The sequence below is a fragment of the Phalacrocorax aristotelis genome, chromosome 1 (genome assembly GCF_949628215.1).
Source record: "Phalacrocorax aristotelis chromosome 1, bGulAri2.1, whole genome shotgun sequence".
NCBI lineage: Eukaryota > Metazoa > Chordata > Aves > Suliformes > Phalacrocoracidae > Phalacrocorax > Phalacrocorax aristotelis.
This window is the reverse complement of record NC_134276.1, coordinates 205,163,097-205,190,877: the sequence shown is the minus strand read 5'-3', so window position 1 is coordinate 205,190,877 and position 27,781 is coordinate 205,163,097. Positions and strand designations below refer to the sequence as shown.

At 41.4% G+C, this 27,781-nt stretch overlaps 2 protein-coding genes across 2 annotated transcripts in view; one reads left to right on the top strand and one right to left on the bottom strand.

The window, feature by feature from the left end:
- CCDC146 (coiled-coil domain containing 146) overlaps positions 1–13,674 on the bottom strand; it is an 82,084-nt gene extending 68,410 nt beyond the window's left edge. The window contains exons 1-2 of the mRNA XM_075081451.1: positions 13,581–13,674; positions 3,367–3,533 (exon numbers count right to left, since the gene is read on the bottom strand). Of these exons, the coding sequence (XP_074937552.1) occupies positions 3,367–3,533; positions 13,581–13,605 (192 nt within the window). The 5' untranslated portion in view covers positions 13,606–13,674. The remainder of the gene's footprint in view (positions 1–3,366; positions 3,534–13,580) is intronic.
- A 128-nt stretch (positions 13,675–13,802) lies between these two features.
- FAM185A (family with sequence similarity 185 member A) overlaps positions 13,803–27,781 on the top strand; it is a 48,262-nt gene continuing 34,283 nt past the window's right edge. Inside the window, exons 1-2 of the mRNA XM_075081454.1 lie at positions 13,803–14,330; positions 23,572–23,681. Of these exons, the coding sequence (XP_074937555.1) occupies positions 13,931–14,330; positions 23,572–23,681 (510 nt within the window). The 5' untranslated portion in view covers positions 13,803–13,930. The remainder of the gene's footprint in view (positions 14,331–23,571; positions 23,682–27,781) is intronic.

Below are 27,781 nucleotides of genomic sequence, written 5' to 3'. Positions count from 1 at the left end.
ACTGTCAAAGTGGACAGATGTATAGAGTAGGGGTATTTTTTGTGTCTGGGATTAATTGTGATTTGGGTAACAAAACAAAAATTAAGCAACAGAAAAGGATTTGAAGACTATAATAGATAACAAAATAAACAACAGCATCAGTATGACAACTGATATTTTATTTATTTATGTTCCTATTAAAATGGGAAAGCCTAGATCAGAGGACGAAAGGAAAGAAAAACTTGAGTGTCCAGAGGGGAAGAATGCTACTATACAGTGCAGAGAAAGGGAAAAATTACGGGTACAAAAATGATGAGAGTGGGCAGGAGCTAATTTGTTAATTGGTCTTTTCTTTTTTTTCATTCTGCCTAATCTTGTCACTTTGAGCATTTAATTCATTATCATGTCATGTTCTGTTGTTTTTCTATTCAAATGGCAATTTCAGTATGTCCTGTGCTGCTGTAGTAGTAATAGTAGTGCTGTAACAAGTATGATATAAGGATAAAGGGAGAGGTAAAATGTATTATATTGCCATCTGTTGCAAAAAAAATCATAAAGTTGTATGCAAAAGGTGAGTGTAAATTCATACCATTTTGCTGAAGCTAGCTACTAGTAAAATATTCATTCTATAAAATTGATAGCTCTTGAAATCTAGATAACATCCATCACATTAAATTAATTTTTTTGCTGCCTTTTAAGAATCAAATCACATAGATGGTCTATAATGCACTAAATTAAAAAAGAAAACAGACGAATTTATTGCAACTTAATGTAGCATTTACCCAAGTAATATTTATCTCATCACACAGGTACTAGACTATGTAGTTTTCCATGGAAGTTATTAACATGATGCAGATAGATTGATTTATTTCTAACGGCATACACTAGAAGAGAACAGGATATGAGGAAAGATTCACAAGTCAAGAAATTCATTTAGAAGTGTTAGAGCAAAGGCCTTTATTTCAAAGACATAACAAAGGACAAAAGAAACGGAAAGTTCATTTTGTGAACGTATGACAGTCCTCTAACCAACAGCAGTGGAAGTACTGAGTTAGGCTGATGTCAACTTGGTAATAAATAAAACCACTTGGTGAAAAGAAGCAAGTCATGATGGACTGAGTGGCTTTTGTTCAAACCTCTGTCCAGTTTTTGATATTTTTATCTGACCCACAAGGCTCAACAATGTTACTATGAGTTATTAAAAATGAAGGAGAGTGTGCATGTTTGACTTCTTGCTATTATATGACTGTCTGCTGTTTACATGAGAAAAGCAAGACTGGCTTGACTGGAAGGTTTACTGCTAGAAGGGATATATCTGTTCTCCAATAAACCTTATAATAGCAAAAGGTGTCTCTTCTGATAAGTATTTGCTGCTATGCAGGCATAAATGACTAGCCAGTAAACCAGAGGTAATATAATACAATTCTGTGGAAAAATTCTGAAAGCTATTCCAGAAAGCTGAAGCCAGTGTCAATGCAACGACCTCTACGGTGACCGGTCATATATTTATCTCTGAATTATGCATAACATTCAACAAAGGAAAACAAACACGTCAGTGGAAGAGGAGAAATATGAATAAGTGCTGAAAATCAAATTGACCCATAAAGTACAAGTACAAACTGTTAAAAATTATAGTAAGAATAAATGAGTCATAGTTCCCTTTCAAAAACTGACAAAATGACTGAAAGACCTAATTTATGAAATCTTATGCAAATCGCTTACTTCCGTTTTCCACCGCATGTTTTTTTCCTGAGTTGGGAACAACTTCTAGAGGTTTCTCTACATATCCCATCAATGATTTACAATGTTATCAGAGTTAAACAAGTTGGCCTTAAATTTGACATGCAGAAAAACCTCTTTGGAAAGATCTTGTGGAGGGGGGGGAAAAAACCAAAACACTCAAATTATCTGATCATTTTCTAGAATAAGTCTAGAAAAATAAGTTTTTACCATGATTAAAAATAAGGAAAATAAAGCAGAAATGTAGAATATATTTTTGAATGTTATATATTTCAGTTTTATTTTATTTGGGGAAGAGTGAGGGGTAAAGACATCTTGTACTAGGCGTATACTTCTTGTTGACATATCAAAAATTCTACCAAAACCGAAAATCTAGCTGGAAAATAGAGAACTCCAAAGTGCAGCTTTTAAACTTTCATTAGACAGGAGCATTTCTCTAAGGTGAGAGGTCAACTCTTTGAGAGTTGAGCTGTCCTGGGCTTCTGCAGCTGCCTTGGATTGAGAAGAAAAGGTTTTTGTGCTACAACAATAATGGAAGCTGTGGGCTCACCTTATACTGGCACTGGACTGAAAGTGAGAATCTCTCTGTCTCCTGTATTCTTCACTTGAAAGCACAAGAAGTTAGAGAGAGACTGACTGTGACACTTCATGCTAATGTTCAGTATGATCTAATAGTGGGATAGGAAAGGAGCAGTCCTATTTGCCTCTCCACTACAAATTCTCGACCCTTCCTTTCTACTGACCTTAGGTCCAAGGCAGAGAGAGCTGCACTAGCAAACCTATCTGACAGATCAAAACTGGAAAGAGCCCACGGTAAAGAAACTTAATTTAAGAACTTTAAGAAAAATGAGAAATATTAACAAAGCCTGCTTAGGATGTGAGAGAGAGGTACATTGTCAATGTGGAAAAGCCTAGAAGAAAGTGGCATTATTCACTCCAAATAAAATTTAAACTGGGATTTAGGAAAAAAATTTTTTTTTAAGCTTCAGCAATGATGAAATGCTGGAAAAGGATACCCAAATAGCTATCTCCATCAATTAAAGTTTTAAAGAACAAATTAGACAAATACCTGCAGACAATCTACTTAGATGTAAATTTTAGACTAGATGATGTTGTACCATCTCTTCCGGCATTACATTTTTAAGGATTCCATTTGATATGTGTTTGATATCTTAAAGTCTAAAATATTCCTAGTATTCTAAAAGTTTCCTTTAGACAGAAAATTCTGCAAAAGAAACTGTTTCTTCTACCATCATCAGTTATTAGTGCCTCAGGAGACACTTACCTTGGATTTTTCCTGCAGCTATTGAGCCTTTCTAAAAGTCATGATGCAATTACCTCTACAGCTGGAATACTACAAAAACAAGACCTCTTTATTCTCATTCCCCTTAAGGCCGTGATCACTTAAAAAAATAATGTGGTTATCTATTAAGCACACCATCCCCAGTAAGAATATGCCCCATATATGTTTCTGCTTCACAAAATATTCTTACCAGTTAGAAAAAAAAATCAGAGAAGAAATAAGGAAGCTACAGATAGCCTATGGTAACAACCATCAAATACTAACAACAAAATATACGTTTCAGACTAATTGATTTGGACACAATATGCACTGTTATAGACAGAGAAAGCTGGGGTACATGGTACCTCATCTAAACACTGAAATGCAGGACTTGCTGTTACATCAGTGGATCCCTCATCTTGGCTCTGAACTGTTGGAGCTAGAGCACAGATAGGTTGCTCCTTCTCAATTTCCAATTCTGTGTCACTGGCACTGGAACTTTCTTCACCAGACTGACTCATTGTTTGAAGTTCTAGGAAGTAACAAAAATACCAAGATACAGTTATTTAGATCCAGGGATATATTTGACTGTGCAAGATAAATGTGTAGTGTAAAGAACATATTGACATGTAAGACCCACGTTCAAACAATAAAAGTCACAATGTGAGCAAACTAGGTGGGTCTACAGTTACAACTTCATGAAAGACTTATAAGAGGTTGCACTCTCACTCTGTCATTGTTTGAGTATTTTTAAAATCCTCTAATAGCTGGCTATGTTGCCACCATGTAAATGTTAGGCAACATGTAAAACAATATTTCTTGAAGAACAGTAATTGAATAACAGATTTAAGCTTGAAAAGGCCTCTGGGGTCATCTAGTTCAATCTCCTGCTCAAAGCACGGCTAACTTCAAAACTAAGCTGACTTGATTAGGGCTTGGACCAGATGAGTTTTAAAAATCTGTTAAGCTGGGGATGCCAGCCATTGCCTCCAGACAGGTCCTTATAAAGGAAATCCCCAAGTGGATGGGTATACCTGCAATGAACTTTTCTCTGTCTTTTCCACAGTACTAATCCAAGAACATGTTACCCTTCTCTCCATGCAACATAAACCCACCCTTCACAGTGCCCCTTGACCTTGCTTGTAATTACATAGAAAAAGAAGCCCTTCACAGAACATAGAGATCCTGAGCACAAGAACTGGTTTAACTTGTGTGAGTAACATCGTTAAAGTTATTCATGTCTGTAAGTCATTGCATGGCCATACTTAAAAAAACCCAGACCAAACAAATAAAACCCGAAACCATACAAAATGAGAAAACATCACATAAAATCTGAGAACATGAGGTAGAAAAATATGGGAAAAAATAATTATTCTGAGATCTCCTCATAACAGAGCTCCTATGTAGTAATAACATTTCAGTTATGTACCAGGTTACATTTTTAGTATCTGTGACCTCTGCTAAAATAATATGACCCTGAAAAATATCTAAGTGAACCAATTCAAGAGTAATAATAAAACTGACAGGATTCACACTGTATTTTGATCCCTAGTACAGTAGAGGAATCCCTTTTTTTAACTTCTCCAAAAGAAGGAGCTTTAAAAGAGGCTAAAATCCAATTTTTACAGTCATAACTTGGTATAAGCTTTACCCTGAAGAAAGCTCTTTTTCAAACCAGGAAACACAGTTTTTTGATAAATACACAAAGAGAGAAATAAAAGAAAGCTGGAAAAAGTAGGGTTGTGGGAAAAGGTAACTTTCCTCCAATTATACCTGAGAAAATCCCACTTTCATATCTCTCATTTAGGAATAGAAACCTCTAAGAATCTTGCGTTAGCAACAGCTAGATCAAGGACATTTAATAATTGCTTCTGAGCAAGATGAGACCTAATGTCATCAAGTTACTACAACTTCATGTAACTTTGTCTCTGCTATCTCAGTCCAGCACTTGAGAATTATGTTCCCAGGCATCAATCATCAGAACTGTCTGACGTCTGTGAAAATGCCGAGATGGAAGAGGGAAACAGGAGGTGGAATACAAGGGGATACAATGCTCCTGGTACCGTGATAAGCAATGGGGTCCATCAATGGTCCCCAGCAATGTCCATCAGGTTTGTACTTGTCATTACATCAAACGCAAATTAATAGCTGCCAAAAACATCTTCTGGCATAACAGCATCTTAGGAATGTTGTATATTCAAAGAGTTTCAAAATATTGACCTTTTGCATGAAGGCAGCATGAAACAAGACAAACATTTCAGGAGGAAGATATGAGAGAGATGGGATGATTAAAGAGATGCAATAAGCATCTTACAAAGGGAGGAGCAGGGAAGAAGGACTTCTGAGGCCCACAGAAATCTTGCCAAGACATAGTGAGATAGGAGAGCCATAGAGCATTTGCAGAGCAAAGCACAGCAGAAAGTGGAGATGGAGCACACGTGAAGGAATTCAAGAATTCCTTCACAAGGTCACTGAAGTTGGCTGTAGATGAAATGAATAGACAGATGAGTATCACACTGTTTTAGCTCAAATAGGAGAGAAATATTGCCAACTTCTGCAGGCATTCACCTGACACCAGCAGATTAATTATTATGCAGTATAACTATTATGCAGAGAACATTGTATTCTGCTATAGGACAAAAATCATTATAAACCCCATATCAGCTGCCAAAGATGCAAAATCCACCTCAAATCAGTCATTCTTGACATCATTCAGCCTTTCATGTAATATATGGGAGACCTTTCTCTTTTAAAAGAGCACTTTTTATTATACATCAAGGACAATCAAAATTAAAACTGCAATAAAACTGAGAAATTTTGAGAATACTTCGATAGTATATACCAGATTTCTCCAATGAAACAACCAGACCAATTTTGCATTCCAAGGCCAGAAAGCTGAGAGTTAAGAAAAATATAATTTCTTTTTATAATTGTGGTGGGAAAATGGATATAGAAATGTTGTGTTGTGTGTATCCACCTTTTGAAAAGTAACTTGTCTATAAAGGTGGTGAAATGTAAACTGGCAAGGTTATGACTTTCTTCAGTGCTGTCTGGAATTCCTTCAGGAACATTTTGACTTTTAGAGAGATTTCAGCAGCTATATTTGCTGATGATAAAAAAAAGCAATTTCATGATCTCTCCTGGAGGAGTCAAAACATTGTGAAACAACTGTAAACATCATAGAGGCCAAGCAATAAACTCTGAAATACTGTACATAAATATGTATACACATTTATAAATAGAGAGCAATTTTTCATCTATAAAGAACTGCTGAATATTTAACCAAATGCATTTCATGTTTATGGCTGTGGCTGCTGCTGCTGCTTTATTTGTTCCTCTAAACATATTGGAAGAATTTAGAGAGGAAAAAGCGCAGTGGCAGAAACTCCAAGCAGAACAATGCCAAAACCTGAGAGCTTCATAGGTGTAGACATTTTTGTCGATACTTGTATGTGAAACATACAGTGGAAGGCAGTCAAAAAATACACTTCCTTTCAGTATGGTAGTAAAAAAAGAGTCCTCACCAAGAATCCAATTTGCTAGGCAGGGAGGGATCAAAAACAACCTTCTGAATCTGAAAAATTTATAATCTTATGTTAAGACACAACTATAGACAGCTGAGACAGACGAAAACAATTAGACAGCCTTATCTAGTGTGATAAGCACTATCCTCCACCCCTTTGTAAGAGGGAAAGGGACAGAATGTAACAAAAGATACGTATTATTATGGGATTTTAAAATAAGTTTAGCATTCTTCAATTACCTCCTACAAAATTAAGTTATAAATTCAGCTTATACAAAATTGGATATATAAAGTTCAAAAAGCAAAGTGGAAAATTTGTATTTTTGCAGTATTTGATAAATAGTCTAGTTCAAATAGAAATGAAAGTTGGCATGATTTCTAAATTTACAGACTAGTTCAACAAATATGAATGTTTTCAAGCTGTAGAACTGCAAATAATATCATAGCCTTGATCCAACACACAGAATTGCAGAGAAAGGGAATTACAAGTCTGTTTTGGAACCTGGGCCAAATCAGGCTGAGAACGGTCTTGTGAAAGAGCTTAAGGACAGCAATAATAATAAAAGTCTGAACTCAGATTCCAAAGACTAAAGCCAGCACCTTTACTTCAATATCTCTCTAGCAAACAGCAATGTTCATAAACAAGACAGTCCAGAATCCAAATAGGTGACACTTAGCTGCATTCACTCTTTCCAGGGTGACAGAAGCAAAAAGTAGTAAAATTTCATTATGAACATGAAGAGATGAAGCTCCAAGTATGAAGATGCATCAATTAGATTAATTATAAAAATCTCTGTTGAAGGAATTACACTTCAAGTGATCAACTTCATTAACATATACTGATGAACCCCTTTAAACTTCATCTTAATCCCTTATATTTATAAAATAAAAAAACCACAGAATCATTTAGGTTGGAAAAGGCCTTTAAGATCATCAATTCCAACCATTAACCTAACACTGCCAAGTCCACCAATAAACTGTGTCCCTAAGCACCACATCTACATGTCTTTTAAAGACCTCCAGGGATGGAGACTCCACCACTTCCCTAGGCAGCCTGTGCCAGGGCTTGACAACCCTTTCAGTGAATAAGTTTTTCCTAATATCCAACCTAAACTTCCCCTGGCACAGCTTAAGGCCTTTTCCTCTTGTCCTATTACTTGTTACTTTGGAGAAGAGTCTGACCCCCACCTCACTACAACCTCCTTTCAGGTAGTTGTAGAGAGCGATAAGGTCTCCCCTCAGCCTCCTCTTCTCCACACTAAACAAACCCACTTCCCTCAACCTCTCCCCATAAGACCTGCTCTCCAGACCCTTCACCAGCTTCATTGCCCTTCTCTGGACACACTCCAGCACCTCAATGTCCTTCTTGTAGTGAGGGGCCCAAAACTGAACACAGGATTCGAGGTGCGGCCTCACCAGTGCCGAGTACAGGGGCACAATCACTGCCCTGCTCCTGCTGCCCACACTATTCCTGATACAAGCCAGGATGCCATTGGCCTTCTTGGCCACCTGGGCACACTGCTGGCTCATGTCCAGCCAGCTGTCAGTCAACACCCCTAGTTCCTTTTCCTCCAGGCAGCTCTCCAGTCACTCCTCCCCAAGCCTGTAGTGTTGCATGGGGTTGTTGTGACCCAAGTGCAGGACCCGACACTTGGCCTTGTTGAACGTCATACAGTTGGCCTTGGCCCATTGAACCAGCCTGTGCAGGTCCCTCTGCAGGGCCTTCCTAAACTTGAGCAGATCAACACTCCTGCCCAATTTGGTGTAATGTGCAAACTTACTGACGGTGTACTCGATCCACTTGTCCAGATCATTGATAAAGCTATTAAAGAGAACTGGCCCCAATACTGAGCCAATAATTAGAAAAAGATTCAGGTTCAGAGAAGTGTCAGTAAGATTTTGATACCAGTTATACAGTCTTGTTTTTTAAGTCCAATTTGAACATGCTTTTTTAATTTTAAGCACAAAGGGGGGAAAAATATCATTAAGCATATTATTCTTCTTTGCCATTGTTACAGAATTGAAGATATTAATTCATTGTTAGAATAATATTAAACTATATACACTGCTATTTCTTGAGGCAAAAACTATTCTATGTTGAAAAGTATGTGTTAAAACAATATATTATCAATTATTTTATTAAAATTTTTGTAGAATGTAGAGTCCAAGTAATTTATAATTTCAGTATGATAACATCAGGCCAGACTGGGAAGTTTGTGAAGTAAATTAAAACAATGAGCAGTTATTTGTGTAAGTAGTCTGATTAACTCTAGTGGAAATATTTATGGAAGTAGCTAATTACTAGTATTACGTGCAGGTTCACAACTGGATTTATAGATGGTACATTATACATTGACATGTGTTACCTTCCTTCCTGATGGAAATTATCAGTGTCTCATACATTCTCTCCCTCATTCTTTGTTGCCACACAAATCTGATCTGTTTCAGTTAAAGCTGGCTTAGTTAAACTGATGTAAACTGACATGTAAATGCTCCAACTCACAAAAGATTTTCTTGTTTTATACAACACAAGTCTAAGGTTTAGCCAAGTTTAAACAAATAGGTATAAATTCACATTAAGTTGAGCTGAGGCCATAGACATAGATCTCCTTTCACTGCATCCATGTATGCTATGTATTATTTCCTTCTCTTGCAGAGGAGATACCTTCCTCCTCAACACTGATCTGCAAGAGGAACAGCTTTATGACTACTTTCTCAGGCAAAATCAGCTATGGAAGTCTGAGTAATTTCGGTCTGCATGTATGCTCTGTATACTTCCAGCCAACACCAGGTGCCTGGGGAGGGACAGAAGAATCACAGTGTGGTGATGCTTCCCTGAACCCATCCCTCTCCCCTTGAACTCATGCAAAATTTTCAGTATCTGCAAAATCCAGGGGAATGGAGATTTTCATCTTATCTCTGCATGACGTGGGTAACCAGTGGGTTTTGTGAGTTTGAATCTGGCTGCTTGATGCCACCTAGTTTCTTTACTGGAACAGCCACTGAATAATCACAACCGTCCTATGCCACTAGGTTTTTTCTAATGCTGTATCTTCATTTGATAATCCTTCTTCTAGGCTGAAGAAGCCAATCTATTTGCTGTCACTGGCATGAAAGCCCTTCTCTGCTTCCCACTGTCCTCATCCTTCTCCAAAACTTTTCCAGTTCTGCCATACCATCTTCAAGGAGAAGGGAAGAGATGAGAGCTACAGCTAGTATTAACAACATAGGAGTACCATGGATTTATTCAATCACACAGTAATCATTTTTTCATCCCCTAAAATTCTATTTCCTAATGCTTCTTTCCTAAAGTTTAAGCTTACAGTCTTGTAAGCAGCATACCTTCTGTTTTAACTGGGCAGAGCTTGTGTTTCAGCATGAAGGGATGTGTCTTTAAACAACAAAGCTATGCCAACATTAAATCATCATTAAAATTAAAATTACATAATGTACAATAGGGCATTATAATATGCATGTAATTCAGAATGGTTTGTTTGATTAGGCTGTACAACCTCATAGACAACTAGCTGACTCCAACTTCAGGGAAACAAGAGCTCACTGCATACCTAAACTGCTCAACAACTTCTGTTATAAGTTCTGTTGTTTCCCCTTGTTTTCAAGTCTCTCCTGTTTGGGATGGAATCACCCTGAGCCACACACAGACTTTATCTGCTGGAGTTCTAATTAGATATGGCTGAGATAGGAGAATTTGAATGATCAGATTTGCCACTCCCTTTTCATGTGGTTTCCATGAGGAATTAAATTTCCTCAGAAAATTTCTAGTAGCATGACAAACAAAAAAATCCCTGAAATCGAAACCATTGTGTGCTTTGGAGACTGTCTCTCTCTGCCACCTCCAAGACGAAATGGTTACCATCACTACACACACACAAAAACACCAAGGGGAAAACAAACAAAACATGCTTTGCCTACCCACTGAAATCTAGACACGCCTTGAGAACTAAGAAGGCTCAAGGAAGCAGTTTAGAAATATATCACTGAAAAAATACAAATTACAAAATACAAATAAAGGAACGAAAATAATGTAATACAGCTATTTCATAATAGAAACACATAAGAAATTTTAATATGCTTGGAAAAAATATCCTGACCACAAAGTTCTTAAGCCTTATGATACGGAGGAACACTGATAAGAAGCTAGCCCTGTGTGCAGTGAACCTTGCCCAGACGCTGGATGTTAACTTGAAAAGACGTGTTCTTGCACCTGTAGGCAGGAGCCTCAGCATGAGCGTAACACCAGCAAGAACACTCCCGCAGGGAGGCCCTGTTTTTCTGAGCAGTGAAGTCACATCATTTTTTTACTACAATTACTGCAAATGGGTGAACTTAACCCTGCCCAGGCAGACTAAGTTTATACCCTGCGGGTACCTGAAGCAGTGTGATTCTATTCTGTGGTTAATTCCAAATACAAAAGTTAGAAAAATTTATCCTTCCTACAGCCTTTCGTGTATAACCTTTTTATTTAACTCCTCTTCCCTTGACGTCTCTCACTCACTTACCTTAGCCTAAAAGCACCTCTAGTAATGCTTTGGCTTTTAAATCTATTTTATATCACTTTATGAGGTCTAGCTTTTGTAATATTTTGCATGAAATACAGAATGTTCTTTGGCTTACAACAACGCTGTAAGGAAATATCTGGCAAAACGGCTAATAAGCATTGTAATTCACTAAGGAATCACGCAGGCATCTTGAAAATGGAGCTGTAATTAAATCTTCATTTATAAATTTGATATAGTTTTCTTTTCCTGCAAGTGACAAGTCAGAAAATTAAAGATGAAAATAAATCTGATTTTACTGTTGGACTCTGCTACGTGCCATACCAGCTGATATGGGATCAGCTGGAATTCAATCAAGGGCATGACAATGAAACTGAATCAATATTATAGCCAAAATATAGATGGCATAAGTAAAACATTAAAAACACGAGGTATCATATGTATGGAGAAAGAAGAACTTCTTCCTAGCAATTACTTTTTATCTGGTTTCTTCAGTATTTTTAACCAAATAAGCATGCTTAGATTGTATCTAATGAGAAAGCAACACAATGAAATATATACATAGCTATGACTTAAGCATCTTTGAATGGTTTGTTGAACAAAGTTCTCAATTACATAAAATTCAACAATATTAAAGATGATGCATAGCATAGTACAAAGCCCAACCTGATAAACCTCTGCCTACCCGAGGAGCATCAAATACTAAGACGCTGGAGGAAAAGCGGGCAGTGGGAAAGCAGCACTAGCCTTTAAGAGGAGGTAGGAGAGGACAAGAAGGAACAGCAACACTGACTTCAGGGGGAAAGGGGTGGCAGCAGTAAGCCCCACCTATCCACAGATGGCATTCCCTTTGAGCAGTGGTTAACAGAGTTATTTGTTGAATTGGCTGTCATCTAGCGGAAATATAGCACATTGCAGCACACTTCTTACAGGTCTGTAACTGGTTCCCTGACAAATTATGTAACATTTAATTTTGGTATTTGGTCTCAAGAGTAAGAATTTTATAGTTTTTTTCCCAAAATCAACTATTTCTGAAGACTTGAAAAAAAATAACTCCTACCTTCCATCATGTCCCAAGGTATTTCTTGATACATTTTTGTCTTTCTAGAACTCTTTTTTTTCTATGCTAAACTATCATATGGCAGGCTGGCCCCTTTTTGTGGTTCACTGTGATTTTTGAGATTGAATAATGTAAACCAAAGAAATAATTTAACTTGAAGGGCTTTATTGATAAATATGAACCTTTATCAAACTTCCCACGGTGAAAGTCAGACAGACCAAAAAGCTAGGGCCATCTTCTTTCCTCTTGGACACTCAGACCTCATTTCAGATTCACAAATAATCAGTGCCAGACAGCAATAAAAATGGAAATGAGGCTAATGAGATGAAAAGAGCTTGATGACCAAATATATCATGTGGATTGCACAGTTATTTTTGGAAAGGAAGAAAAAATCCACATGGAGTGCAAAAGGGAGAAAACCAATAAAGTAACAGCCCCAGATGTCACTGTTTCTTGTGCTGCAATGTAGCTAAAACAATGCACCTTTCTAGGCAGGTTTCACTCTCATTATTGGCAGTAAACTACATCTATGACAAGAATGCAGCCCCTGACTTCACATATCCCTGCTCACAACCCCCATCTCATTTTTTTAATGATAATACAATGATAATGGGGGCCGTGAAGTCCATAAAAGTCTTTGTAACTGAATTCCTCACTTGTTTGTAAACCCAGTAAGGACAACTGTCTCACGACAGATTTGTACAGAACTCGGGAAAGTATTTCTTCAGCTGGCTTTAGAACTGCTAGGCTGAATGTTAACGGCTAGAGAACAGCCACGCTAAATAACGCACCAGCCAAGCCACCTGACAGAGAGCAACCTTGGAGCTCCGCAATACCACTTGTGACAAAACTTTTTCCAGCACACCTGCCAAACCGCTTCGTTACCCCCTGACCGAGGACTTTTCAACACGTGCAGTCCCACTGCAGGCTTAAGCGTAACGAAGACCAGGCTGCCCCCAAAGCCCCGCCGCTCCCCCTCCCACTCGCTCCTCTCCTCCCCCCGCCCGCAGGTGTTGGGTCCTGCGGCTGCAGAGGCCACAGCACCAGGGAGCTGAGCGGGCGGAACGCCAGCCCATGCGGCTCCGCCATCGGAGCCCAACGCCCGCTGCAGTGCGGCCGTCCTGGGGGACGCGGGAGGGGCCGTGTCGCTGCGGGGTACCTGGCTGGGTCACGCAGGCGACGGTACCGCCGGGGACAGGAGGCGGGAGGCCCCGGCGCCCGGGGCGGCGGGCGGAGAAGCCGGACCCAGCACACCCGGCGCTCCTCCGACGGGGCGGAGGCGGCCCCGGCGCCGCAGGGCTCCCTTCCCACCTCCACGCTGGGGCCTAGACCCTACCTCCCCCAGCCCCGCTCCCAGCCGCCGCAAGTCCCTCCGGGCCACCGCCGGCCTCGCCCTGCCCCGCCCCGCGGCGTACACCGTTCCCATGGCGACGCTGGCCCACCCTCCTTCGGCCTACCACAGCTGCCCTCGGGCCTCACCATCGCCTCTAATTGGCTCTGGCATACCGCCCCGCCGCCCAATAGGAGCAGATCACAGAAACACTCTGCCCGGCTGTAGTTCCTTCCTGGCGCTGGCGAACTACGGCTCCCAGGAGACTCTGCGGCGGGGCTGGGCGGGGCCGCCGCCCGTCGCTGCCAGGGCGCGCGCCAGCGGCCGCCGCCTGTTTACCAGCCGCCCCGCCGCCTCGGCGCGCGTGCAGCCGCGGCACGTGACCCGGTGGGGGTAATAGCCGTCCGCCGCGAGGAGCGGCTCCGTGTCCCGTCCCGTCCCGCCCCGCCTCGCGGGGCTCCTTCCGCGGCTCCCGGGGCCGGCGGCCCCGCCGGGCGGCATGAGGGCGCTGCCCCCGCGCTGGGGGCCCCTGGCGGCGCGGGCGGCGGGCGGGTGGCTGTGTTTGCGGCCGCCCGCCCCCCGCCGCGGCTGCAGCGGCTCTGCCGAGGCCGGCGGCCCGCGGCCGCTCCGGGAGTGGGCGCTGGCTGTCAGCCCGCGGGGGCGGCTGCGGGTGCGGCTGCCCTGCCAGGTGAGTGTCCGCCCGCTGGACCCGCAGCGCTACCCGAGCGCCGACCGCGTGCTGGTGGCCCTTAGTGGCGCCGGCGGCAGCCCCCAGCCCCGCGGCCGGCAGCGGGACCCCCTGCGGGTGGAGTACGACGAGGCGCTGGGGCAGGTGGCGATCGTCGCGGACGGCGTGGACAGCAAGGCCGCCGTGGAAGTCAGGACGCCGGTGAAGTTCGGTGGGTGCAGCGGGGACGGGGTCCCCTCGCGCCCTGGGCGGCTGCAGGCCCGGCCGCCGGCCCACCCCCCCGCCCGCCCGCCCGCCCGCCCGCCGGCCCACCCCCCCGCCCGCCCGCCCCCCCGCCCGCCCGCCCGCCCGCCCGCCCGCCCTCTGTCCCGACGGAGCCCGAGGGCGGCGGGATCACCCGCTCACCGGGGACTCTGCTGGCGCTGCTGCCGCTGGCCGCGGGCGTTCGGACACGGCATCGTGCCCCCTCTCGTCAAGGAGCCTCAAAACGTCCTGGTTTTGCCGTGTTGCCTGATTTCCTGGGTGTTTGGATACAAGACTTTTCCCTGACCTGTTCGTCAGCAATAGTTATCGCTGGAAGTTACGCTATTAAGTGGTGGCTGCAATGCATGCTTTTACTTTTGCTCTGACAGCTGGCGTTCCAGAAAACACATAACTGCATCTCAGCTGGGAGACAACAGTCCTTGGCATGTGCTGTGCTCACCTGCAGCTCAGGGGTTGTTGCCTGTACGCTTGTGGGATCCACCACCTCCTACCAGCTCCATTAGCAGTTGTTACACTGAGTGGCCATCCACAGGGCTCAAAAAAGTCTGGAAGGTAACAATACAGGTGAAATGCTGAGAAGGGCTCCCCTGTCTAGTACAAGTCTTGCATTATCTTTTTTGGCACAAGGCAAAAATCTGTGCAGGATTTCTGGTACGGAACCTACAAACATCTTAGGAGAGCAGTGGTAGTGGCTGAAACCAATAAACATCTGTGCTGTACTGAAATACAGGCAGTGACTCTAAGCTTCCGGAAGGAGAAAGGCAAGCTTGCTAGGCTAATTGCCCTCAGTGAGCTGAGGTGTAGGGAGTACCTGACCCAGTGAGAATTGTCTTTAGTCATTGTTACGGTTTTTCTCCTATAGATTTGTGCAGTTGCCTATACAGTGCAGAGTAAGCTTCACCATGCTGGAAAAACTTCAGTGTACAAAAAATCCGGTCCTTTGGTTTGCTTCGAGTTGTCGTTCAAGACTGCTGCTTTATTTCATTTGATGCTCTGCCACAATTGTGGTATGAGAAATGGTGAATAATCTCATTCTACTTATGCTTCATACATGTCATCTGTGACTTTTATAGAGCACAGTGTTATAGTCTCATGGTTACCACTTTTTCAAACCCTTACAGCAAAGACATTCTGCACCCTTTATCTTCTCTTATGTTTTTTTCTTTTTTCCCCTGTGTCTTGAATTCTGCTGTGCCTGGGTTTTGGGTTTTTTTCTGCTCTTGTTTTCATTTAGAAGGACCTGGACTGTATACCATTCAAAAATGAAGAAGTGCTGAGGATTTATTGTAGCAGCATTCTCTTCATTTTCTAGTCAGACTCATCCCTATATTTTACTTTTTTTTAATTTTCTTGGAACACTGTTGAAAACTGAAGGGGTGTTTCTTAAATATTTTTACAAAAACTTACAATCTCTTTTGTTTCCTAACAACTACTATAGAGGCAAACATCCTGTAAATAAAACCAGGGGCTTCTCGCCCTACCTGCCCTCAGTGTGCTTTACTTTGTTAGAATGGCATACTGATTTGTACCATGAGTGCAGCTAGCCTACCGCCCTGTCTCTAGCAGTAGTCGTAAACAGGTGCTCAGGGAACAGTAAGAACAGGACAAACATAAATGATATTTCATCTAAGTGTTCTCTTAGCTGTCAGCTGTTTTCAGCTCGTGGGATTTTCTGAGCCTGACACAGCTCAGCCCCTCAGTGGGTCTGTCTTCTGAGTGTCCACTTACACGTGTAAGCAGTTCCAGGGTGAGAGCTTCCTGGCAAACTCCATGACTATTGGCAAAGAGTCCCACAAGACATACCATCCATTCAATTTCCTGTTATTTTATCATCTGAGTATGCAGTATTCCAAGATCTTTCTGCAATTTGTCAGTGAGTTTTAAACTAGTCTGAATAACTCAGTGTCATTGATGAAACCTTTCAACCTTGGTATTTGTGCTGATTTCCAAATTCATGTAGTGGTAAAGATGATGCATAGTTTATAGCTAAAAGACAGTACAGGACTGCGGTTATTGTCTAAGACATCTGAAAATTCAAGTTAATTCTCTTACAGAGATCAGCTGTTGCCTGTATATTAATTGACTCTTTCACTGAACTTTACCAGGACTGTCTTCTCCAAGAGACTTTTGTAGTTTTGACTCCTCCCTAAGAATTGTCAGTTGTATTATTACAGGTTTGTGGTTTTTTTTTCCTGTTTGGCAAGTGCAAAGATTACTTTGGCTCATACATTCACAGAGTCCATCCCAGGACTGCAAGCAGTCAAACTGAAACCCAGTATCCCATTTATTACCCTTCACTGCTCTGGTACCAGGTGTGTCTGTTTACTGTAGCTGTTAGTAATTTAATATTTCGGTTTCTCCAGGACCTCATGAGTGACTATTGTTGTTATTCCAGACTTGGTTATGCTCTGGGGGGTAGAATTCATTGTATTAATATCTGTAGAATCTCAACCTTTATAAAGAGTTTCAATGTGGGGAACCTTCCTAAAGGTCTCAATAATGAATCCTGATTGATGGACAAAAAATAATTTAGCTTTTGTCCTGTCCTTGAGATTCTTATTATATTCTGAATATCAGACAACCCTGCAGACTGCCTTATAGCCTTGCTTCTTGAAATAGGTTTTATTAGTTGGTAGGTTTCTAAGATGTTCCACTTGGGTTTGTGGTAAGCTCATGCAATTCAGGTTCCTTGGACAGCCTGTGGATTATAATCCCCTTCCATTAGTTGCTGTTTGTCACCCCATAATTAGCGTGATGTTAGTATTTTCTGTTCATACTGTTATCCAGGCATATCCAGAGATACATTTCCTAAAACATAAATATTTTTTTGTACTTGGGTAGAATTGCTACTTGCCAGTGAGGTTCTACGGTAAGTGTCCTTTCAGCTCTGGTTTGGTTTTTGGGTTCTCTGAGTAGTAGTTTGTGTTTGGGTTGTTCCTTTTCTTTACTTAAGAAAAAATTAGCTATTAAACATCACTGCATAAGCAAAAGATCTTATCCTTCGTAAAAATACATCTCAAACCAGAAAGAAACTGTTGTTGCTCTTCAAGCACTTTGGCTTTTTTCTGGCCTTCCTCAAATGCATGAGGAGGGTATTAACTCTGTTCTGCTTAGATTGTTTTATCTGAACTCTCTTTCTGTCACTTAGCTGTAAGAAGTTGAGAAGTTGATGTGAATGTCTTTACAGTATTCTAGGTTCTTTCTTGGTTTTGGAAGCTGTGACATTTCATAACAGCTTTCGCAGTATAGGTTGGAGCTTATCCAGGAAGCTCCAAGTTGGCTAAAACTCCTTAGACCCTGAAGAGCATGTGCAGCAGATGCTAGATGATGAGCTTAAGAATGCATTTTAAACCAAAGGCAACTTGTAAGCAGCCCAGTAGGGCAAGTGCTAAAGGATCCTCTATTTCTGTCTTAATGTGTCTAGTTTCATGCTGTAGTCTTTAAATATCATACACAATCTGATAATCCTCTGTGATACATTTAACCTTCATAGATTATGGATGTCAATGAATTTCTCTAGCTTCTTTATTTTTCTTTCAGGTCATACGTATACGATAACTATTTATTCCAGGGATGGTGTAGGCATATGGCTATAGGTTTGGAGTCTGCTCAGCACATAAGGAGAACCCTGTGTCTCGGCCTGTCAAACCACGTGTGGCTAACTAAACCTGAAACCAGCTCTCCAATTTTTGGTTACTGTACATTGACTGAGTACTCAGAAGTAAACACAACAGAGGTCTTGCATAACCAGAATTTGAGACTCATCTGTCCTGTCTTACCATGTGGTTCTTATATTTTGCTTTAGTGCGTACATATTATGTTAGAAACATAGGATAATGTGGGTTGGAGGGGACCTCAGAAAGTTTCTAGTTCAACCTCCTGCTCAAAGCAGGGACAACTCCAAGGTCAGAGGAGGCTGCTCGGGGCTTTATCCAGTCTGGTTTCAAAAACGTCCAAGAAGGAAGACTACACAACCTCCTTCGGCCAACTCTTCCAATGCTTTTTTTTCGTGTTATACTCTGGTGAAAAGAGCAGAGGCTTCTATGCCAAAGTCAAGGAGGAGAACCATGACTGTTGAAATGGTAGCCAAGCATCACAGAGTAGAATACGAAAGCTCTGTCCCGTCTGATGCAGGATCAAGCACTCCTGGTCTAGGCCCACTTGTAAGTCAGGATGGATTTTTTAATTTTTTATTTGTTTGATTTTATTATCTGTTCTCTCCTTGGGCAAACTTAACTCTTCCATATTAATCTTATTTAAGTCCATGAGATCACTTAGCTTTTTGGCTAAATACTGTAGATTCTTGTGGAACTAACTAAGCAAACTGAATGAATGTATGGGTCTTGAATGTTTCTATGAATTACCAAAATCATAATTTTTCTTAAACAATTTTTCTGCCTGCTTATATGAGGGGAGAACCTAACCTCATGAACTGCCTGTTTCTGCTTCTTATTTTTCTTAAATATTAGTGGGAAGCAAATGTGAATGTTTTCAACAGTGTAGTTTTCTGAAGTGTTAGCATGTTAACAAGTTGGAAAAAAGATCATCAATGTCTACTCCTAAGTGTGGCAGACTTACAGCCTCAGAGTAGAAAATACTATAGTCTGATGCCCTCAATAAATAGCTTTTCCTGGACTGAATCATTTTACATTCATACTCACTTACTGGTAAGCTTCCTCTACAAGCAGAGAAGTGGATCATCATGAAGTTCAGGGCTGCTGAGTCACTTTAAAAGAAGTAATTTTTCAGTCTATTTCAAATATAGCTTAACGTGATGTTTCTGTGGTACCCCTGCCTACATTCTGATACCAAAGTTATTTTTCCCTATGTACCTTTATTTCCAGTACAGGGCCTTTGCACCTCAAAGATCTTCATGCATTCTTCGAGGTTTTTGTGGCCGAAGTTGGCTTCAGCCCTCATCTTTGCTAAGGAGGAATCAAACTAGCTATTTTTGGAGCTTTGGCACTGAAACAGATTGTATCCTGTCCCTCCTTCCTTGTTGAAGTTTTGTTAGCAATGTAATCCAGCTTTTGGCCTGTCTCTTTGTGGAGTCATTTATTCTTGCTTCAGGAAGCCTATTTGTAAGACAGAGGGGCTCCATTCCTTGCCCACTAATTTTCGATATAACAAGGCTAGCAAAGCGCTGTGACTGCAGAGGATCAAGACACAAAGTATATTTCCAGGAATCCCTGGTATTTCTCAGCAGCATGCTCATGAATCCCCAGGCTTCTGTGTCCTCTTTTGGCACCCGTCTTTGATACAGCTAGGATTGCACTACTAATCTGTCTTTCAAATGATGGCTATAATATGCCCTACAGGATCAGAAGTTTTTAGTAACGTTATTCTTATAAATCACACACAGAATCACAGGTTGGAAGGGACCTCAGGGATCATCTAGTCCAACCTTTCTAGGAAGAGTAGAGTCTAAACAAGATGGCCCAGCACCCTGTCCAGACGACTCTTGAAGGTGTCCAACGTGGCCGAGTCAACCAGTTCCCTGGGGAGATTATTCCAATGGTGACTATCCTTACTGTGAAAAATTTCCCTCTCATGTCCAACCAGAATGTCCCCAAGAGCAACTTGTGTCCATTCCCCCTTGTCCTCTCCATGGGACTCCTTGTAAAAAAGGAGTCTCCATCTTCTTTGTAACTACCCCTTAAGTACTGGTACATGGTGATGAGATCCCCTCTGAGCCTCCTTTTCTCAAGGCTGAACAAACCCAGTTCTCCCAGCCTATCCTTGTATGGCAGCTTCCCAGTCCTTTGATCATCTTGGTGACCCTTCTCTGGCCCCCTTCCAGCCTGTCCACATCCTTTTTGTACAGTGGGGACCAGAACTGCACACAGTACTCCAGGTGTGGCCTGACAAGCGCTGAGTAGATGGGGATAATGACTTCTTCATCTCTGCTGATGATGCCCTTTTTGATGCAGCCCAGCATCCTGTTGGCCTTCTTGGCCGTAGCAGCACACTGTTCGCTCATGTTGAGCTTCCTGTCCACCAGGACCCCCAGGTCCCTTTTGACAGAGCTGCTCTCCAGCCAGGTGGATCCCAGTCTGTACTGCACTCCCGGGTTATGTTTTCCCAGGTGCATGACCTTACACTTGTCCTTGTTGAACTTCATAAGGTTCTTGCTGGCCTACTCCAGCCTATCCAGATCTCCATGCAGAGCAGCTCTCCCTTCTGGAGTGTCTACTTCCCCACTCAACTTGCTGTCATCAGCAAACTTCATCAGGCTACACTTGATGCCATTATCCAGATCACTTATAAAGATATTGAATAACATTGGGCCCAATATCGATCCCTGGGGGACTCCACTAGTGACAGGTTGCCAGTTAGAAAAGGAGCTATTTACCACCACCCTTTGGGTGTGGCCTGTCAGCCAGTTCCCCACCCACTGCACAGACCACTTGTCTAGGCCACAACACAGTAATTTCTCCAGGAGGAGACTGTGGGGGACAGTATCAAAGGCCTTGGAGAAGTCCAGGTAGACAATGTCCACCGCCCGCCCCATGTCAGCCAGGCAAGTCACTTTGTCATAGAAGGCCACCAGGTTTGTCAAGTACGATCTGCCTTTAGTGAAGCCATGTTGGCTTTTCCCAATCATGTGCTCCATTTGACTTTTGATGGCCCCCAGGAGGATTTGTTCCATAACTTTCCCAGGGATTGAAGTAAGGCTGATGGGCCTATAGTTACCTGGATCCTCCCTCGAGCCTTTCTTACAGATAGGGGTAACATTTGCTTTCCTCCAGTCCTGTGGGACATCCCCCGTTCTCCATGACTTCTCAAAGATTATGGAGAGTGGCCTTGCAATGATGTCAGCCAGCTCTCTCAACACCCTTGGGTGGATGGCATCAGGGCCCATTGATTTGTAGGAGTCAAGCTCCTGTAGTGATTCATGTACTAACTCTTCCTTCATTGATGGTGGGTCGGTGTTTGGATCAACCGGCAATTTTGTTCCCAAAACCTGCGACCCAACAGTGCTGGTAAAGACAGAGGTGAAGAAGGTGTTGAGGACCTCTGCCTTTTCAACATCATTGGTGATTGACTCTCCTTTTCTATTTAACAGTGGGCCTATGTTTTCCTTCTTTTTCTGCTTATGGTTGACATACCTGAAGAAACCTTTCTTGTTATTTTTGACATCTACAGCCAGTTTCAATTCGAGCTGAGCTTTTGCTTTTCTAACTGCATCTCTGCACGCTCTGGCAATGCCCTTGTAGCTCTCGATGGATAATCCTCCACTTCTCCACCTCTGGTATGCTTCCCTTTTGTATTTGAGTAGACCCAGGAGGTCATGGTTGAGCTAAGGGGGCCTCTTGCTCTCCTTACTTCCCTTTCCTTTGTAGGAGATAAACTGGCGTTGTGCTTCCAATAGAGAGTTCTTGAAGAACTGCCAGCTCTCACTAGCTCCTTTGTCTCGCATGGAAGCTTCCCATCGAATCCCTCCCAACTGAGTCCTGAATGAGCTGAAGTTTGCTCTTCTAAAATCCAGAACCCTTGTTTTAGAGGTCACCTTCAGCACAGTCACCAGGATCCCGAACTCCACAATGTTGTGGTCACTGCAGCCAAGGCTATCACTAACCGAGATATTACAAAGCAGGTTTTCTCAGTTTGTGAATAGCAAGTCCAGCAGTGCCTCATTTCTGGTTGGCACATCTAACATTTGTATCAGGAAACAGTCCTCTATACATTCCAGGAACTTGATGGATGACATTGTGAGCTGCCATATTATTCTTCCAGCAGATGTCTGGGTAGTTGAAGTCACCCATCAGGACCAGGTTCTGTTGGCCAGAAGCTTGCTTTAGTGCCCTGGTTTCCCTTCTCAGAAGGGAAAATAGCAGAAGTCTTGGATGTAGATCCTCTCAAGGACAATGCAGTTTTCCAGTGGGTGAATTGAGCAGTTTTGAGCAAGACAGCTTGTATTCAAAAATATTGCTTTCTTTTTGAACTCTCCAGGTTTGTGCTGTGCAGGGACATACTGTTTCAGACATAGATGTTTGGAGAATGCCTCTATTTGTGTCTCTCTGGGAACTACATTTAAATAATCCAACTGCTCCCTGAGAAGTAAAACTTTATGGAAAAGTTTTGTCTTGACTTCAGAACCTGTCGATCAGCATCGATCAAACTGAAATAGCTCAGATACCACTCAGATATTTTTAGTCTGGTGAAACTGTCTAAGCTTTACCAACATAAAACCTTGTGATGCTGGCTCTCAGGCCTCTGATGATAGTCACCAACTGTGTTTGCGCTTTTACATGCCTCAAAACCTATCTTAGAGTTTACTTAAATTTAAGAAACATATGGTTTGATTAAAATCTTGTTCACGATACCTTTTTTTTGGAAGTTGGGTGAACTCAAGTGGCAGAAAAATGCTTTTGCTGCTCCTGCGTGAAGCGCTATGAGCCCACAAATTACTCCCTTGATAAGTTATCTATAAGACCTAGTCACATTTCTTTGCAGGAGCCTATGGACAGTAATAAGGTGAGGTGATACTTGAGGCAAACATGCTTCTTCATGCCAGGGGAGTAAGTCAGGCCTTCCAGAAGACTAGGGAAGAATGACACATGCAAGCTCTTGTGTTCCTGTTTTTGTGTTACACTTCTTGCTAGCTGAAGCAGCATAGGTCTAAGCAAGACCTCTCTATTTGTCCTGTTGAATCTTATTACTCTATGTGTGGCCTCAAACAACCTGCCAACCTTTCCACCCCAATACCCATGTCAGGGCACCCAAATGTCTCAGTAGAATTGCTAACAAAATTGATGACTCGGGTGGCGTTGAGATGGAGGTGCAGTTTGGGAGAGGGTTTAAAAAACAAAAAAAACCAGTGTCTGTGTGTCCCATCCTGTCCCCCCATCCCATCCCCCCCAAAAAAAAACCCAACCCAAAACTTCACTAAAGGACCACACCCTGCTGATTCCTTGCCAGATGTCACAGTCACTTTGCTGCCATTTAATGTTCTCTCCTGAAGCTGGATGACTATACACAGACTTACAAAATTTTCAGTGTCAATTCTTGATGTTGACTGGTCATGCAATTGAAAGTATGTGTCCAAACTTTGCAAGAGGGTTCTTTAATGACAAAGAAGCTTTTTCTCCCTACTATATGTAGCCACTAAATAAAGTGATCAAGTACTATGTTAAATAGATCTGACTCTTCTCATTTTGTTATTAATAAAAATCTTTTAATTCCAGATTTGGATATCAAAACATCAGGGACTGGCTGTGTGAAGATTCAGAAAATAGAATGTGACAACTGCAACGTAGAAACGGAGAAGGGGACTAGTGTCTTGCAGTCAATAAAGGTACAAAGAACCCTCCCTCACTCCATCAATGTTATAAAAGGGATTGTGTGGTGGAATATAGTATAGAAGTTTAAATACTAGTTCTGGAGGTGAGAAGTACTCTGATATTTCTAAGTGTTACTATGTGTGTAGCATCTCACCTTTATTTATTGCATACAGTTATGACACAAAGTCAATACACTAAATAATGTGGAGTCAGAAGTCCAGGTACCTTTGATGATAGCCAAAGCCAGCAGAAACAATGACAGCAGTAAGCCTGATATCTGCCCTTCCCACCCCTCAAAAAAAACCCCAAAAACCAGACTGGGATTTTCTGTCAAGGTTAATAGTTATGCTTGCTCAGTCAGTACTTTGCAGTACGCTGCTCATGGTTTTTCCTGTGGTTTGTTTTTTTTTTTAAATAATTCTAATCTATCAGTGCTGTTAACAAACTCTTTAGGTTAATTTTCAATTGTAAATTACACATTACATGTCCAAAATACCTGACTGAAATATATCTGATAAATAGTGTATATATCATGGTCATGACCTTGTTCTTTCAGTCTTAAGGCTTCAGGTTTGCTGACTTAGGCTTTTGTAGAAATAATCAAAGTATATCTGAGGTGCTGTTTAGAATCAAATTCACTTGAACAATTGGGATTATACCTGCAGGAATTGGTCAAAGTTCAAAAGGAGGGCTTTTCAAATAGGGTAATTCCTAAGTTTGAGCACTTTTGAGGTATGAAAAATCTTTCAACATTTTTCTCTACCATGGTAGGAGAAAATTTTATAGTGCACATATGGGAAACTGAACTGAAAGGGACATTTAATATACAATATAGGTAAGTTTACTCCATGTTCAGTGAACTACAGACAAGTTGTGTCTTCCACATTCTGTGTAATTGACCGTATTACTCTTAAAAAGGTAACTAAAAATCTGACAAAGTTAACTACTATATGTGTTACTGATGTCTAAAGCTTTGGTTAAAAATTACTCATGTAATAATAACAGCAGTACATGAGAAACTACATCATATGAGAAAACAAGGTAGTTTGGGCCAACAATAGTGACAGTAATCACAGCATGCCATCACGATTGTCAAGAATTTTTTGTGATGTCATGGAAAAAGAGGATTTTGAGGAAAGACGGCTAACTTATTTTGTGGGCATTTTTTTGTCATATACAATCTGAGATGTGAAAATGTTGCATTTTAAAAGGGAAAAAGTTCTATTTTCCTTGAGATTTCAAGTAGCAATGAAACAGTACTCTCTAATGAACTGAAAAGGCAGCTGAAAATCACCAGTTTAGGGCCTCTGAGACCAACTCCTCCACAGCCTCATCATAATTTAGAAGAGCTTGGTGTTGCTTTTTTCCTCTGTCAACTTTGAGCCTTGTCTGATTGACAAAAAATGTCAGGAAAACTACAAGTATAAAAGATGATCCTTTCCTTGTGCACGTGTCTCAGTGTGTCCACTACGTTGGTGGTGACAGGAAGCTTCTTTGCTCCCTTAAGCCTCAGATGAGGAGTGGCCTTGTCCCAGAAGGCATTTAAAATTTTAAGTATCCAGAAGGAACTGCAGATTTCAAATGAAACTCCTGTTAAAACAAAGCTTTGGTAGATTATAAAGCTTTGGCTTTTTTTAATCAAAATAGTTACATTAAGTATTCTTTTGGGTTGTGAGTGGTGATTGTTTGTCTTTATTCTGGTTTCTGTGATGGCTTCTACATTACAGTATTAGAAAAAGTATGTTACCACTCTTGGTTTTGTTGACTCTGAAGTAGTGAGATGAAGGTTTTGAATTGAAATTACCAGTGATGTATGTGTTTGCAAGAGCAAACAATTGTTCAGTTACAGTATCTCTTAGCCGTACAATCAGTTTTTAGTCTAATGTTGTTTTTAAGAAGCACTGTAGTTCTAGTAAGGCAGGTGTAACTCAACTTTTCTAATATAGGTTCAGGAATTATAATCTGTATTAGCAGAGAAGCAGAACTATTAACCTTTTGGGTTTTTTCAAAGCTGCTGAACATCTTACAGACTAGATTCTGTAGTGCAGCACAGGAGCTGATTCCCCTTTAGGGAATGTGCTTTACTGAGCAAACTGAAGTGATACTGCCCTCCCCTGGATAGATTAAAGAGCTGTTTAATGTTACTTCACTGTCATGCTGTCCACAAACCTCATTGACAAGCAAAGCAGGAGACCCTTTCTTTAGAGGAGAGAGCAAAAGATTGTTGATCAATGGCTTTAAATAAATAAAAAAATGTGGTCATGTGGGGGTTATTCAAGAGCACCAGCAAACAGCTTCACAACTGCTAATTCTTTTAACTTGCCACAGACTGCAAGAAGTTGTTTGGATAACTTGTAATTCAAGAGACTTGCAGATTTTTGGTATATTATATGGTGTCTTTACAGAACACCTAGAAATTTGACGCCTACTTTCCTTAATCATGCATGCTAGTAATTGAACAGAGTATTCCATGAGTGTTTTTAATGGATTTTGACTGGCACTTTTGGTGTGGTAGGCATTACCCAGCCAGTGAGATGTCTTGAGGGCTGTTTTACTGAGATCTATATTTTTTTTGGTGGTGGTTGTTCTTCTTCCAAGTCTCTAGGTCAACAGATAGCAGCAGTAATTCCAAAATACATTTATGGCTTCTAGGTCTTCTTCAGATCATAAATTATTCCCAAATTCTTTATTGAGAAAGCAGTGCTGCTTCTTTTTAATTTTTTTCCCCCGCTTCTTACTACAGTTCATCAACTTAGCAGTGGGACCAAGAAGGTCCTTTCATTTTCTTTCTATGCTCAATGATTACTTCTGACTCCTTGACTGTGCCAGTGATAACAAGAATTTCCAGTTGTCTCATGCACAATCAGTGGAAGACCTGCCACGCTTCCTAATGACACACCATGTCTGAGTCTGTTCTGTTAAAAGTCCTGTACCACTGTCCTTCCTTTCTTTGAACTGAACACATTCTTCTGTTTTTCTTTTAGCATCTGTCATGGCCTTGACAGCCTTTTACCTTTTCCTTACTCAAACCTTTCTTCCTTGCTAGAAGAAGCCCTATGACAAACTGGTGCTTCTTTCTTTCAGCTAGTGGAATATTCCTGCTTAATGAAAAAGCTACTTGACCACTATAACTTGCTTCCTCTCTCAGCAAATGCTGCGGTCTGTTAGATGCCTCTATTGATACCTACCTCTTAAAGGCTGTTTTTTAAGAGGGTAGGGATAGTCTAATAATTCTGGGGAAAAAAGTTGAGGGACCTGTGTCTTATCAAAGATTTTTCTATCTCAAAAATGATAGAGTAAAAAAAAGATTGAGGAAATAAGTCTGTATGTCATGGTTTTATTTTACTTAACTATCAGTAGCAATGCTGGTAAGTCAGTCATTGCTATACATTAATTCTTCTAATCATATGAGTTGTGGTATTTTCCTCAAGTTATACGCTTGGAGGATTTCCTCTTCAACCATTATTCTGATAACGTACCTAATGTAGCTGCCTCAGAGGAACTGTAATGTCTGGCTGAAGCATCTAATTTAACTTAATCCTGTAATCCTGTTTACTGTATCTGGAGAGAATCGTCTACTATATTTGTGTAGAAGCTTAACTGAACAGCCGAGTTATTTACAACCTTTATAAGGTCTGAGGCACTACTGTAGTCTCAAGCTACGGGCATTGCATTTTACTGTGGGGGTGTCTCTTAAACGAAGAGGAGAAAGGAAGACTTGGGACACAAATTAAGAAACACTGCTCTAGAGGTCCTCCTGTGTTATGAAACCCCATGAAACTTCTGGTTCTTGATGTTTCATCAGAAATGTGTCAGAGCAGTATGAGTCCATGTTTTCCATATAGGAAACTTGATTTCATGTATTTTTTTAGAATGAATATATATATATTCTAAAAACTCCTTAATCTTGTTGCCATCTGATTAGATCTAGCTAATGCAATTTATTATGGCTTATCCAGACAGGTGTTTAATCTAAAGATCTTGAATATTTCTTATATGCTTGATTGTCAAATATAATGGATGGCATCCTAAATTAAATACCATCTGCAGGAATAATACTCTTTGCAACAGAAACAAGTATATCTGAAAATGGAGGTGGTGGTATGGGAAAATG